The sequence below is a fragment of the Octodon degus genome, unplaced genomic scaffold (assembly GCF_000260255.1).
Source record: "Octodon degus isolate 3935 unplaced genomic scaffold, OctDeg1.0 scaffold00007, whole genome shotgun sequence".
NCBI classification, from domain to species: Eukaryota; Metazoa; Chordata; class Mammalia; order Rodentia; family Octodontidae; genus Octodon; species Octodon degus.
In genome coordinates this window covers 32,092,573-32,108,164 of record NW_004524583.1, presented here as the reverse complement: position 1 = coordinate 32,108,164, position 15,592 = coordinate 32,092,573, and the positions used below count along the sequence as shown (strand labels likewise).

General features: G+C 43.7%; 1 protein-coding gene across 3 annotated transcripts in view; it reads left to right on the top strand.

The window, feature by feature from the left end:
• Nucleotides 1-1,363, top strand: part of Heatr4 (HEAT repeat containing 4) — a 39,050-nt gene extending 37,687 nt beyond the window's left edge. For all 3 annotated transcript variants that reach the window (XM_023703436.1, XM_023703439.1, XM_023703435.1), the window contains one exon: nt 1,106-1,363. In XM_023703436.1, the coding sequence (XP_023559204.1) occupies nt 1,106-1,264 (159 nt within the window). In that variant the 3' untranslated portion in view covers nt 1,265-1,363. The remainder of the gene's footprint in view (nt 1-1,105) is intronic.
• Nucleotides 1,364-15,592: the final 14,229 nt, after the last annotated feature.

Here is a 15,592-nt window from a genome sequence, read left to right as displayed (position 1 = left end):
TCAATAAGAACTACATCTTTCCTTTATGACTTATATATATATGATAACTCAAAAGAATAGTTGGCTGGGGAGATAACTCAAGTGTCATAAGCACCTTCCTGGCAAGTGCAGGGTCCTGAGTTTGATCCCTGGTACCAATAAATAAATAAATAAATAAATAAATAAATAAATTTATCCAAAAACTAGCTTCTAGCTGTATACATGCAACTAAAGTCCTAGTTTTATCTCCCTTCTAACCTATGTCAGTGTTGGGCACCATAGGACATGTTCTTGTCAGCCTGTGGTCCTGCACTTTGACGGCATAACATCACTCTAGTACACAGGCAGCCAGCAGAGTGCCCAATGCAGCCTCCTGTTAGCATGGCCAGCAGTAACCTAACCAGTACAGCCCTGGGTCAGTGGGGCCTTGGCCCTGGGGCCTCTGCTTTGGAGGAGTCAGCCCTCACCTCTGACTACAATCCATCCTCACAGGGTAAAAAGTCTGAAATCTAGCAGAGTCCACACCCACCGTATACACAGTATACTCCGGGTACCTGAAACCCTGGAATGTTTTGCCCACTTTTGGGCCTTGGTGGGCCAGGTTGTATTCTCACAGGTGGACCGCCTTGGACTAAAGGAATGACCAACAGGTGGTTGTTGGCAAATGTTGTGAATGTAATTTGAACATGCAGATTGGGGAGTCTTTGGTAACTCTGAGATCCTCAGAGCGTGGGATAGAGCTGGAAGTGGAGAGAGAGGTGGGTGGGCTGTGGGCCAGCTCTCCTATTCGGTCTATTCTCCAAAGCATTTGAGAGCTCCAAACTCAGACCTGGTGGTCGTGTCAAGGTAGGAAACAAAACTGTTATATTCAACAGTCTGTTAGCTTGATATATAAAAATTGTTTAGATGTATAGTAAATGGTCTGCCATTGAACATCCTGTTGGCTTTTTGACTAGGGTCTTGGGAAGTAGATCTTGTGCTTGTAGAGTCTATCCTCTTACTCGGTTCAGTAATTCAGAGAGCTACCCTGACATATTGTCACTAAAGAAACTTTCACCTTGAGCCAACCTCTCACACAAGAGCACATGTGTGACATATGCACTCATATGTTAATCTCTCTTTGCAGCCTGTGAAGCCACGCACACCAAATCCCTGGTCACAAAGTCCAGTCCTAGATCTAAAGGCACAAAACAGACGTCACTTGTCATTTGTCAAAGATCTACGCACTGCCCGGGAAAAAAGGATTGCTATGGGGCCGTTTGAATCTCACACCTCAGGTCTTTAAGTGAGATAATATTCGGAAGATTTTTTTTTTTTCCAACACGGCTTCTCTCTCTGAAAGGAAAGGTACTTCATCAGGCTGAATCCTGCTCTTGCTCCAAGATACAGCCACAGTGGACCAGGTCTGTTCTGTCTCTTCATTGATGTTGTACAATCTTGTCACTGTTTATAAAGACAAACTATTTAACTGCAGACTTGATTTCTTAATGGGTAGTAATTACACAGAGGGTGAAGGGCCGGGGGAGGGGAATACAGTTCAGCAGCATAAGCGTCTGCCTGGCAAGCACAAGGTCCCAAGCTGGATCTCCAATATCAAAAAATACACAGAGGGTTGAAGAAAACTGATACCACATTTGGTGACAGAGGATATTTTTCCATACTTCTGAAAATCATATATTAAATATGGGTCAGAGCTCCAAATTTATTAGAGTAGAAGTAGAAATATTGAAAGATTTGCAAACAAAGCTATACAAATTATCCTCTGGAACCCAAACTAGAATCTCATTTGTCTAATAAACTGCCCAGGTGATTTTTTAAAAAAATCTACAAGTCTAGTCTTTCACTTTAAGAAAAAAATTGTATGTCTAGTCTCATTCTAGAGGAAGTTCTTTAAGGGCAATGAAGAAGGCATGTCACAGGGATTGTTAGGCAATGTGGCAGTCATGTCATGAGATTATTACAAAACAAAAAAAAATTTTAAAAAGAACAAAAACAGATCAACTCAATAATTTCCCCTTTGTTTTGAGTGGATTGGTGTGAACACACTTAAATTCCTGGGAGATAATGCAATAATTCTTCAAGACTTAATAGTTAATAATTCTTATGAGCTTCAGTATATTTAATGCTTAAAAGATTTAAGTACTCTGGAGAAGCTGAAAACTATCATAAGATGGGAGTCTGTAAGAGCACATAACACTCAAAACAACCATAGAAAAGGAGAGACCCAGAATTCGGAGTATGAATCTAGTTTTCTTTCCTAAGTATTAATTGCTGTTTACACTGTAAAAAGCATAGGAACATTCAAGAATGAAAATGGCAGTATGGAACCCCTCTCTCATTTTCTTCTCTCTAATCGCTGCTGCTTTTCTGGTAACACAGCTATTAAAATATAAACAGTAATATTTTCCACTATGAACTCCTAGCAACTATGAAGCGTGGTGGAGGGGCAGCTTTGGGGAGTGTCCATTTATGCATGACAAACGTTCCCCTTCCTTGACTCCTGTAACCCAGGTGTTCATTCAGCACTTCGTACATTCCCATCTATTTCCACATCTAACCTGAGGATTGTGTGATCTGGAGCTCACGAAGCGTTCAGAACAATGGATAATTCTGCCCGAGTACTTTCTCAGCTCCTCGATCTTTGAATTTGCCATTTAATAGTGAAAGGACTTTATTGTGCGCTCTTTTCATTGCTGGCAGGAGCAAGAGAGCTGAACTAAACTCTCTCAGCTGCCAGCCAGCAAGGCCACATAGAAGGTCTCTTGGGCCATCACCACTGTGGGAGACGGAGCAGCAGCAGAAGAAACGGCCCTTGTGTCGAGGAGTTTACAAGGGGTTTTAGAGACACACATACAGGAAGCTTTCACGACAATATGTTTAATCTAGTGGGAATTGTGTGGCATGCAGTGGCTGTGCTAAGTACAGGGCAGGAGGGCACGGAGTCAAAGATGAGAGAAATTTGTTGGACCTGGGCGGGGTGAGGGGAGCGAGGAGGACTTTGCAGGTGCTGGAAGGGACAGGAGGAAGGGCTGGAGGGAGGCACGGGCTGGCAGGACCCGTGAGAGCACGTGTCTCCTCTCCTGTTGCCAAAGTGATTCGCCGCTTTTTTCACAGTAGACAGGCTAGCAGCCATTCTCCCTGCTGTCACGTTTTTGCTAATCTATTCATATGAACAAAATGGTCTGATGACAAAACACTCCTCCAGTTCCTTCCTAATAGGCCTCACCTGTCCTTTGTGGCTGATTCTCTTAGTGTGTCTTCATTCCCTCCCTTTTTTTGGCTTCATTAACTCGCCTGGTTGAGGAGGCCAGTGACCGGTTGCTATCCTGCTGTAGAAGGCCATTTCATTTTGGCCCAGAATGGCAGGAAAATACAATGGTGGCTTTTACTTTGGATCTAGAGAAATTGTCCATTTTTAAACCAAGATTCACATTTCTCTTAGTTTATACATTCTATCAAAATTAGCATGTCTTAGTGAACAAGGTCAACAGACCTTATCAAGGGATGGATAATCAGAGATCAAGAGTTAAGTTGTGAGGCTGGGCGTGTGGTACACACCTGTATCCCAGCACTCAGGAGGCTGAGGCAGGGGATTACTGCAATCAAGGCCCAACCGGGCTACACAGGGAGACCCTGTCTCAAAAGAAAAAAGAAAGAGTAACTTGTATGAGAATTTACTTTCTCCCTCCCACAACCTTCAAATGGCTATGGCTTGATTCTTTGATTCTTCCACCCTGCCTCCTCATTGATCTAGATTGTCACTGTCCATGTACCAAGAGTAGGTACTAGTAGTTATCATGGATATACCAGGAAGCATGAGAGTTTTTCTGGCTCTGAGGGGTTTGTTGCTCAAACAGATAAAATGGTCTTGTTTTGTTGAAGACGGTCACAGAACCTTGCAACGACAAAAGTGGAAATTGGCCACTGGTTTTTCTGAGACTCTAGTTCTATTTTCTTATTTGTTATTTATTTTTAAATCTTTGTTTATTTATTCAGTACAGGATCTTACTACAAAGCTCAGACTCATAGTGAATCTCCTGTCTCAGCCTCTGCAGCGCTGGTTTCAGGCCAGCACAGTGCGCCCGGGGTTCTGGGGCTGGCACGGCATGTGGTACCAGGGATTGAACCTGGGTCCTTGCGCTTGCCAGGCAGGCCCTTAGACTGCTAAGCTATCTCCCCAGCCCTAGCTATTTTTTAAAATGAAGTGCCAAAACAAAATTTTTTTTAATTATGGCAGATTTTAAAGTAGACACACTCAAAATCTTTGCTTTTAGCACAAAAATATACAATGAGTAATTTTCTTCTGAGATAATGCCAGAAATCTAAATCAACGTGAATGTTCACAGCAGCATTATTCATTATCTATACTAGTCAAAAAGAAAAAAAAAAATCCCAAATTGATGAATGGATAAAGAAAATGTAGTGTAGTCCTATAATAGTATGTTATTCAGCAATAAAGAGGAATGACTTAGGCAGGTATAATAGTGCACATGTGTAATCCCACCACCCTTGGAGGCAGAGATAGGAAGGTTGCAAGCTTAAAGGCCCACGTGGGCTAGTGAGACTCTGTCTTACATTTTAAAAGATTTACTAGGCTGGAGGTATAGCTCAGTCAAGAGCACTTGCCTAGCATGCAATACCCCACCTTAAAGCAGAACTAGACAAAATAAATAAGCCAAGCCCCACCTCGTTCAAAAACACTATTCTAGGCTCTGGGGACACCGTGGTGATCTAAACCATGAGGTTCTCAGCATTACATTTCATGTCGAGTCTGGATTTTCATGTGAAATCTCTCCACGGTTAAATATTTTCAATGAACTAAAAAGTATTTAAAACACTGTAAACTAAGATTGTGCAAAAACATCTCTGGGCCAAATTCAGCCCTCAGACTGACAGTGGGTGACCTTCAGTGAAAGATTTTTAGAAAGTTCCTAAAGCGCTACTCAGCTGAAACTTAGCTTCCTCAGCTGCTCTCGACTGCGGCCCGGCACCAATTATGGCGTGCTCCCCTGAGGTTTAGGGAGCTCATCAGTGCTACTTGAGCCAGGAAGTGGCCCAGATTCTGTCTGTCTCCATAATATGCTGCAGCCTTTGTCACTGACCCGGTGAGGCCCTGATAGTTTTCCACTCTTATGCTAATGGCAGTTTCTACAGGTTGGATTTCGAATAGATTTGTGCCTCACAGCCTTTCAAGATCATCTGTCTTCCAAGCACATTTATGGGAGGCCAATTCAGGAAAGAGTCTCAGAGCTTAGGACTTAGACTTTCCCATTTCCTTCGCTTGCCAGTACCCAGGATCTCAACTGCTTTTGGCCAAACAAGGGGCAGCAGTATAAGCAGCTCAATAATTGATGATTATCTTAATCTTTGTTACGACTGCAACATGGCCATGATCTCACAAAGAACATGAGCTTAAAATTTATCCTGTAGCTATTCAGGTCAGAATCAGCCTCATACTACTAATTTACCCATCAGCAGAGCAACAGTTTGAAGCTCAGAAAGAGAGTTTAGAGAGAACAATCAGGTTCTTCACCGGGCCACACACACTACCTATCGGCACAAAGCTGTTACCGAAACTCACAAATGAGCTCCTTTCAGGAAGAACATTCGTTAATCGGATGTGTTGGTAACCCGACAAAGTGAATCTTCTACATGTTCCTGTGAAAGTTTGAAACTCAAGTATTTGTAAGCAAAGACCTACTGTATTTACAGAGCTTCAGTTCCCAGGAGCAGGTAATTAACTCCTCAGTGTCCTTGAAGTGAGCCTCCTCCAAGAAAAAGATAAGTGAGCACATCAGATCTTGGAAACCAGACCACCTGACGGTGGGAAAATGACAGATTCAAGTTTTTCCTCCTGCTACCATGTGTGCAGTTGCCTTGTTTGGTTTTAGTCTTTTTTGATTTTACTGTATTTTTTTGGTTGAATTGCTTTTTAGAGGAGGTTTATTTTATTTTATTGTTTTTGTTTTTGGTGCCTAGGACCTAGCCCAGGGCTTCCAGCTTGCTAAGCAAGCATTCTGCTGCTGAGCCAAATCCCCAGCCCCCTTGCTACCATATGACTTCATAGAAATTACCTATTCTTCTGAACTTTGGGTTTTTGTGAGGGGGGGTTGAACTAAGGGCTTCAAGCATGCTAAGTGTTATGGTTTGTGTCTAGATATTCCCCGAAGCCTCGTGCAGTCATGGCGTGGCCTTCTAGAGCTTGTGATCGACTCACGGTCCCATGCTGGGATTATGGGTGTGAGCACTGCACCCGCCCAGGGGTGGGCAGCCTGAGGGCGGGAGAGAGGCCTGCTCTCTGCGGCTGCTCTTCCTTTTTTGCTCTTGCTGCTTCTGTTGTTTTCTGCTGCCATGAATAGCTGCCCTCTGCCATGCTCCACTCTGCCTTGGAGCCAGCCAAGTATGGTCTGAAACCTCCACTAACTGTGAGCTACACAAACCTTCCCTTCCTTAATTGTGGGCATCAGGTACCTTGTCTCAGCAACAAGAGAAAAAGTAACCAAGGCACTCAGCGAGTGCTCTACCGTGCTGCATCCCAGACCCTGAGTTTTACTTTCATCCTTTGTCCAATGAGAAAAATAACTTCCTCAGGGGTCTGCTGCAGTGGTTCTCAACCCTGAGGTATATTAAAATTGCTCTTTTTAAAAATGTCACATCCTGAGTCATACCTCCTACAAGTTAAATCAGAATCTTTAAGGGCAAAATCCAAACATTAGTTGGCAGATAATAGTTTTTATATCCACATATTAGTTTTAAAAGTTTCACAAGTCATTATGTTACCTGGGCTGAAAATCACCGATGAGGATTAAATCCTGTTACTCATGTGAAGTAGGGGCTCCATTAGTGTCTACTTGTTCTTAATTTGTTCAAACTAGCACTTAAATCTCCTTAGGGTATATGTTATAAAATTATACCACTAGATGTCAGTTTGGCCATGCAAGATTGTTCCTAGGAACTGCTGGTTATCTGCTCTCAGAGTAACGACTGTGTACCACATCCATTTGTCAGGTACCTGCAGAATGCCAACCACAGGGTCAATAACCCTCTTTTTTTAATACTGGGAATTGAACGCAGGATCTTGTGCTTGCCAGGCAGGGGCTGGTGCCACTGAGCTATATCATTGGCCCTATAACATAATTTCTAATCATATAGGAAATAGGGTAGCTGTTGTCTCAATCATGAGGAAGGTGAGAGCCAGATTCTGTGACTTGTATAAATATATACAGCAACAGAACTGGAATTAAAGCTTCATTCATTCAAAAACATTCATTCGAAAACACTAAGCACTAAATTCTACATAAATGCTATACAATAGCAGGAAATCCTATTGTACCTACAGTGATTATAATTTGGGATGATGCTTAGGTCGGTCAAGACTGGTGAATACCAAGCTCAGTTCTCATCCCTTTGTCCTTCACTTGCAGGCATGTTTGAGAGGAACAGGTTTGCGAGGAACCCTGTTGGCAGTTGTTCTTAGGTCTGTCTTCTGAAGAACTTAAATTCTGTGTTCCTAACAGAGTAAAAACTGACTCTTAAGTTGGGTTTCCTGGATGACTTTTCAACTGTCTCCAGCTACTGCAATAAAATAATAGTTTTTCAGAGACATTGGAGATAGGGACCGCCTAGTCTGATCTGTTTTACTACTACCCTATTTGCTAATATGCTCAGCAACAATTTATCGGCCTGGAGCACATATCTCATTTTAAATCAGTAAGTATTTACTGAATAAATGACCATCTAGCACTGTGTCAAAAGAGCTATGAGAGAAGTATATAAAGAAGAACACACCCTGTCCTGGATAGCAAGTCTGAGGATTTCTTTGCAAGAGTAGTACATTGTGTCTAACAGGTTGAGCTGATTCATATCTGAGGTGGGCAAGACTCACAGGTCTTGAAGAAGGGTCTAACGTGAACCAGGGAACAGAAAACTCATGCTGCTTGATTTTATCTGTGAATTCAGCATCCAAAGGTTACTCTGGAGCTGGCTCCATGGCACAAGGATACCAGCTATGTGCATCTCTGAGTGATCATTCACCAACCAAGCAGTTTGACAATTAGGATTATAGGGATTACCAGCCTGGCTTAGACTTGTGATCCACCCAACAGTCTCTTTCCTCAGAGGAAAGGATATTCCAGTAGGGTCCTCATCCTGGTTATAATTAGGATGAACTGGGGAGCCTGGCCGACATACAATACAGATTCCTGGGCCCTACTTCAACCCACTGAACTGGAATCCCTGAAACCAGAAGAGGAACCTGGGATTCCTACATAGGACCAGGGTTGAAAAATGGCTAGCTTGAGAATCACACAGCTTCATTCATGCAAGATTCTGCAATTCGTAAGTTTGCTCTGACCTATGCTGTCTTTTGATTTCATTTCCTCCCTGGTATGAGTTCCATGCAGTTATTACCTACAGTTTGGAACCCCCCCCCCAGTTTTTTGGGTTGTAAGCATAAGTCTATTGGAGTTTTATAAGTGACATTGAAATCCTAGGATGTGGGGATTTGAGAGATGAGTTCATGGTGATTTTACTTATCCATACCCTTTGTGAGTCTAGAGACTTAGCTAAGCTCCTCCTCAAGAGCTTGCCTCAAAAGTTACATGCCTGGGGCCCAGGAGATGGCTCAGTAGAATAAGCACTTCCCTGGCAAGTGCAAGGGCCTGAGTTCAATCCCCGGTTCCAGGAAAAAAAAAAAAAAAAGCAAAAAGAAGTTACATGCCTGTCCTCCAGGTTTTTCATCATCATTTACATGTAGCTCTATGCGCTCATTTCTCTTCAAATCGTATAAATCTTTTGCCTTTTACAAGCAGCTCTGACTTTATGAGGTGACCCATTTTGTATCAGCTAGCTAGTTTTGTCCACTTTAAGCTAGGGCAGAAAAATCTTATGTGTTCTCTGATGTTTGTAATCCGGGGTGACTGCTGCCTATGTCATTCAGAACAGGTGAGGACTTGCTGCAGGCTTGGATTAAAGGTCTGTTCTGACTTTAGTCAGCCTGTTAGTTTTGAAGAGACCAGGAGGGGAGCATGCTTTCAATCAAGAGCTTAGCGATACATTTTTTTCTTTGGAATGGCAATCCAGATGATTCATGAGAGCAGAAGGGGGAGTGCAGTGAAAGTACTCTTGGTAAGGTATAAGGAGGGACAAGTGAAGGAGAACCCAGGTCATGTACCTGCCAGTTAGAAAGAAAAAGGTCTTAGTTTAAGCATATCATGTTCCTTTTTTTTTAAGGCTGAGCTTCTGAAGACAGAGAGCCATACTTAGGATGATCACTTTGGAGTTTCCTTGTGTCCTTCAGCAAGTCAGAGCCATTTGTTTTATTTTATTTTTGAGACAGGTTGTTCTGTGTGTTGCCTAATCTGGCCTCAAACTCAGGCTCAAGCAATCCTCCTGCCTCAGCCTCCTGAGTAGATGGGATGATGGGAACGTACACCACTAATGTCTTAAGTAGTCTTCTGCACGTGTAGAAAGAGAGAGGAGAAAGAAGTATTATCAGATGATAGCCTGCACGTCATCCCCTCGGCAAGTTGGGTCTGGCCAGAACCAGTCTGCACAGAAAGCATTTTGGAGCTTGATTGGAAGTTTCTATACTCCGGTAGTGAGAGTTTTGGTTGTATTCTTCTGTTCTCACCACTGACCCTGTTCTCAACTGATACTACTAGAAAACAGAACCCTCAGGACTGGCCCACCAGTAAAACTACTGCAGCCTCCAACTCCAACATAGGAGCTCACAGATGCTCTGGCTCCCCTATGATCAGTGTTCAAAGTAATGATGGCTTTTCCTGGAATTTCCTTTCATCTAGAGATTTCAAAGCATCCTGAAAATATCTGCCCATCCCATGGGCAGCTGGGTAAGCCGCATCTTTGACATTCATCTTTGGCTTCGGGGGTCCTCCCCTTAAATTGGTGACTGAGCTGGAAAGGGAGTATGGGCCTCCTGATTCAAGGCCTTACACTGGGCGCCCACTCCCTCTCCTCACTTGAGCAGTTAGTAACGCTGCCACAGGGCATAGCTCTTTATAGGAACCTGTGTATCAGATCTGCCTGCTTCTTTGCTGTCATCACCTCCCACTGACTGAAGTCTTGGGTTCTCCAGTGTCCTGGCAACGGGGTTGTGCCTTAGCTAGCCTGTATGTGGGCACTGTTGAAGAATCTCTAGAGAATCTTCATGTCTTATTACCCTTCATTTCCAATCCTCACCCCATTCTTCCCTCACCCATCTATCAGAATATTTTGCTTTTGCATCCTTCTTTCCCTGAAAGAGGAAGAAAGAAGAAGAAAGATCCTTGTTTAGGAGCAATGGGGAAATAGGACTGACATGTCTTTTCTCCTGGGTAGCCCTTGAATGCCAAAGGAGAGGGCCACAGTCACAACCCCCGCCGCAGGCTCCAGGGGCTGCCGAGAAGATTAGCAGGATGAGTCTACTTCCATCACTTGCCCTGAGGGAGCTGGCTTGTTTTCCATGGAGGAGCCGTGATTCAGCACAGACCCTTGATTGAGAAATCCCTCTCAGAGCCTGAAGGGAAAGTAGCAAAAGGCCAGGTTCTTTCATTTCAGGCCAGAAAGTGTTTACTGATTTACAAGGAACTGAGCTCTAGCTGTTCCCAGTGTTGGCGGGAATAGAGAGAGAATTTCCCAAAGGAATGGTCCCATCCACAACGGTCCCACAGAGCTAGGCAGTGGGATGCCAAAGTCAGTGCAGGGATGGCCTACACATCCTAGTGTAGAGCTTTATTTAATTTTACTACTCCACTGTGCTTTTAACTATTAATTACTATAACTACTAGTGATCATGATATGATAATTAACACATGCCTTTTTATAACTCCCAGAGCACCACCCAAAAAATAAATGATTGTGTCAGATAGCAAAGCTGTTCCTAGAGACAACTCCTGGTTCATTCATTCATTTATTTACTAAATACCTAGTGATCTACTGATGGGCAAGCCCTGTGCGTAAGCATCATGAGCAGGAAGGATGTGGTCCTGGTTATCCCAGTGGCGATGCACTGCAGGCTGGATAAGCAAGTTAATCCTTGGGATGTGCATATCCAAAGTGGAAGTACATTGTGTATTAATGGGGCACACAACCAACTGGTGGCTTGGAGAAGGAAGCCTCCCCTGTGACAGTAACTTTAAACATGATTTGTAAGGTGAGTGGGAGCTAGCAAATGGAATCCTGTGTAGGGTAAGCTTAGGTGACTTGTAAGTTTCCAGGAAACAAAGTTGAACAAGCCCCAAGCTGCCTCTCATATTAATCCTCCAGTAGTTACCAGGCTATGGTAGCGTCTCCGTCTCCCCTCTGTTTCTATACAATGTGATGCTGCTTTCTGACAGTGTCAAATTCTACTCAAGTGGAATTCATAATTATCCCACTAGAGAGAGTTTTCACTGAGGAAGATGGTACAAGGGAAACAAGCATGAAATCAAATTGTTCTACTATTTCCACAACCAGGTCCCATTCTCTCTGCCCTTAGAATTGTCTGAATCTATGAGAGGAAATATACTGTCTGTCTCCACTTCAATGACAACATCCTTGTTATCAGCTGCTGAACTGACAATCAGGACACTGATGTCCGTTTACAGGAAGCTAACAGGAAAAGAAAGAAAGCCTGCTACTAAATACACTTCCTGGAGGTGAAACGAAATGGTTGCTGCTCTGGTGGTGGTGTAGGAAAGGGCTGAATAAATAAATACACATCCCTATTGTTTACCAGACCTCTTCTTTACCTTCTAAAATCAGCCAGCCTGCCAGAGGCCAAACAGAGGTCTTCTTGGATTATTAAGCAGTATTGAAACTTATAAGCCTCCTCTGTCCCAAACACAGAGAAAACAGAATTAGAAAGAGAGAAGACAAAAGTCACCAGAAAAGGAACTTACTATTGCTACACAACTCTTCCGTTTACTTTCCTGGAACTTTCCCAGCAACTTCTGCTTTGAGCCTTTCTCTGCATAGATGTGATAATGTTTGGGAACATGTCAGGAGGAAATGGGGTCACGGTTACTACATCTCAGAAAATCAGACTTTATCTGGAGGTGGAGATGTAGGCCTTGGTGATGTGTGGCTATGCGTAACACTCCACATGTGGCACCGCACCAAGTGCTGCTAGACAGGTGAACTTGGAGCTGGATATCGCGGGTTTTGGTGCTAGGGATGGAGCCTCTGGTGTGCTAGGCCAGTCTTCCACCGAGGTATGTCCCAGCCCTTTTCAACTCCTAAAATTTTTTCTTGAATAAGGGTCTTACTATGTAGTTCCATCTGGATCCCAGGCTGGCCTGAGACTCCTGGTGACCCTTCTGCCCCAGCCTCCTGAGGGCTGGAACTACGAAGTGCACACTGCCATGTCTGGTTTAAATTTTATTTTGAGACAAATTCTCACTAAGTTGCCCAGTTAGGTCTCAGGCTTATAATCTCCGTGCCTCAGCTTCCCAAGTAGCAGGGTTTGGGCTGAGGAATCATTTGTATTTTGAGAGGCTACCTCCTATCTATCTTGTATAATAACCAGGGGTGAGTCCTGAGAAATGACCCAAAGCCAAAATAATGGGGTTTCCTTAATTATAGTTGCTCATTTTCCCTGGCTACAGGCCAGTCCTCAATATCCTCCTCCCTTTTAAGAAAGCCAGCTTGGGTCTCGCCTTGCTGGGTAACTCTAACCTCTTAGCAATCATGTTGCAAACTTGACTCGCTTTTTCCAACTTTTTAATCATAAAGTTGCTCTTTATTCACCTCAAAGTTCTTGTTATTTCCAGCTCCCGGGTGGAAGCCGCTTAGGCGCCTTCTCCTGTGTGAAAGCTTGTGTGGTATTTCTCTTGCTCTCTTGCTCAGCCAAGGACTGACCTAGACCACGGAATGACCAGCTTCTTTTGAAAGGATGAAGCCAGGCTTGCATTCTTCTGCAAATAGGAGGTGCTGCTCTAGTTAACCTGCCTTACAGGTTGGGGCAGACCCTTCTTGTTTTAGGGCAGGCAGCAAATTAGACTGGGTCATGGTTTTTCGTTCATATTCTATAAACCCTAGATCTGGAATTGTGCTCTGGCAAGTACAGGGTACTCATAGAAAAATGGACCAGCAGCAGGGAGATAGCATGGCAGTCTAAGAGCCTGCCTGGCAAGCGCAAGGACCCGGGTTCAATCCCCAGCACTGCATGCTATGCCGGCCCCGCACCCAGCTGGCCACCGAAACGGTGTGGTGGCACACACCTGTAATCCCAGTGCTGGGGAGGCTGAGACAGGAGGATCACTACAAGTCCAAGCTGTGTAGTGAGACCCTGTGCCAATTAAATAAACAAGTAAATAAATGATTTAAAAAATAAAAAATGGGCAACATAAGTGGAAATAAGACAAAACTTGAAAAGTTACCAGAGTTCACAACGTTGGTTTCCTGTAGTTTGGCCAAGCAATCAGATAACATACAATAATACAGTGTATTAATATATTAATAACTAATGGTTGTTGAGCACTTACTATGTGTCAGGCCCCAAGATACACATGTTATCTCATTTGCTCATGTAAGTTTTCCTTCTAGTAGATAGAAGAGTAAAACAGCCATTATTCAATAACAGCATTAATAGCAATATTAATTACGTATACCAGTTATACATTATATAATATATTGGCCCTAAATTAAACATATTCTCCCAGTTAATTTTTAAATGAGCCCTAATGGTAGGCATCATATTGTTACAATTCCAAAGAGGTTCCTTCTAAAATAGTGCCTAGTGATGGTCCTCCTGCTGGTATCTATTGAGTATAAGCTGGATCTAATGGCTTACTAATAAGAGCATGTGATAAAATGATGGGATGGCATTTCTTCTGGATTATAAAATATTCTTTCTTTGGCTGGCCCCCTTTCTTGCTTGCTCTGGTGAAGAAAACAGCTGTGTTATGTCATGCACAGGCCCACTAGACAAGGCTCTGAGAAGGCCTTCTCTCCATAGCCTCTGTGGAACTAAGGCCTTAGTCTACAGCCAATAAGGAATTGAGTTCTGCCAATGTCTATGTGAGTGCATTAAAAAGCAAATCTATCCCAAAGGAGGCTTGAGGGTACTGCAACTTTGTGAGGGACCCAAAGCTAGAGAACCCAGCTAATCTGGGGTGAGATTTAACGTCCACAGGAACTACAAGTCACTAAATGTAACTTTAGGCTACTTAGGTGGAGAATTACTTTGTTATACAGGAAAATAAAAAGCTAATGCACATCCCACGTTGCAGAAAAGAAACTGAAGCTCAGGCAGATGAGTCAAGTTCCCAAAGTCACACAATTAGAAAATGGCTTTCGAAAAAAACATTAAGTTTGAGAGTTTAAGTCTACTTTCTAACGAGGTTCCACAAGATAGGGACTCTGGAATTCTAGGAGGCATTCTACTCCGAGAAATCCTTGGAGAGTAGCCATGTTTCCAGGAAATTCTTTGTGTGCATGTCAAACAGGGATGGACAAAAGCTTACATGGTGCTGAGTACTTTGTAAGGCCCCCTTCCCTGCTGCAAAAAAATGGTTGGTCCACCCACTGATCTGGGGATAATAGCCAGGGTCCCTTCCAGTGGCACAGATCGGAGCTCTGAGCCCATCCGTCTTAGAAGCACTCAAGCTGTCTCACCTACAACATGCAAGCAGGTGGATAGGGGTCATGTCGTTTTTTTGAGGATGATAATGATTGTATTTAGTAATAAGAAGGCATGATATGGTACTTAAAAATCAGCAGGAGTCCTGGCATTAGAAAGCAAGTGGTTCTGCCTGCGAGAATGGCCCCTTCCGTTGAGTTACTGTTTTTCTGCTTTTTCTTCCTGTCTGTGAAACACCCTTGAACTTTGAAGCCACAGCGCCTTGTTCCAGTGTGGAAAGCAATTTGGCACTTCCCTGTATTGGAAGCTCCCCGGGTTGGGATGGCACAAACATCTTCTCCCAGAGCTCTTTTGCCACTGGTCACCTTCACGAAGGTACGCTCCTTGGCTGGCTGCATGAATCTGTTCTCCGCCAGCCTTTCCCTGCTGCCAGAGCAGCAGGCTTTGAGCTCAGGGAGGATTTCCATGTGGCAGTAGAACAACAACCCCATAGGCTGGCTCACTGGCACATTTCCACCTTTGAATGGTGCCTGGCTGGTGTGATTATGCAACCTTGTGTAAAGTCCACAGCCAGGGAGATGAGGGCCAGGGCTCTAAGCCGGCTCAGCATGCCAGCGCGGCTCCTGGATGCTCGTCCTGGTTTTATCTTTTTCTGGTCTAAAGTTTCTCTTTTTCTTTCTCTCTCCTTTTCTTCTTTCCTGGCATTTCTCTGTGTCTTTCTCCCTCCCCTCTCCCCTCTAGTCCCTTCATCTCTGTCAGCCTCAGGGATCCCAAACTCAGGAACCCATCTCCTATCAAGCACTTAGAAGTGTCCATCGGCTTAGTGGCAAGCAGCTAGGGCCCATATCTGCCTTCTGAGTGACTTTCTTCTCCACTAGTTGTTTCTCTAATCCAGTTGGAATTGGAATAGTGCAGGGAATCCCTGAGCCAGTATGTGTATTTGTGTGTGTGTGTGTGTGTGTGTGTGTGTGTGTGTGTAGGAATAGGAATCCCAAAAACAAGAAATAAACCTTTTCCCTGATGAGATTTTGGTTTTTTTTTTTTTTTTTTTTT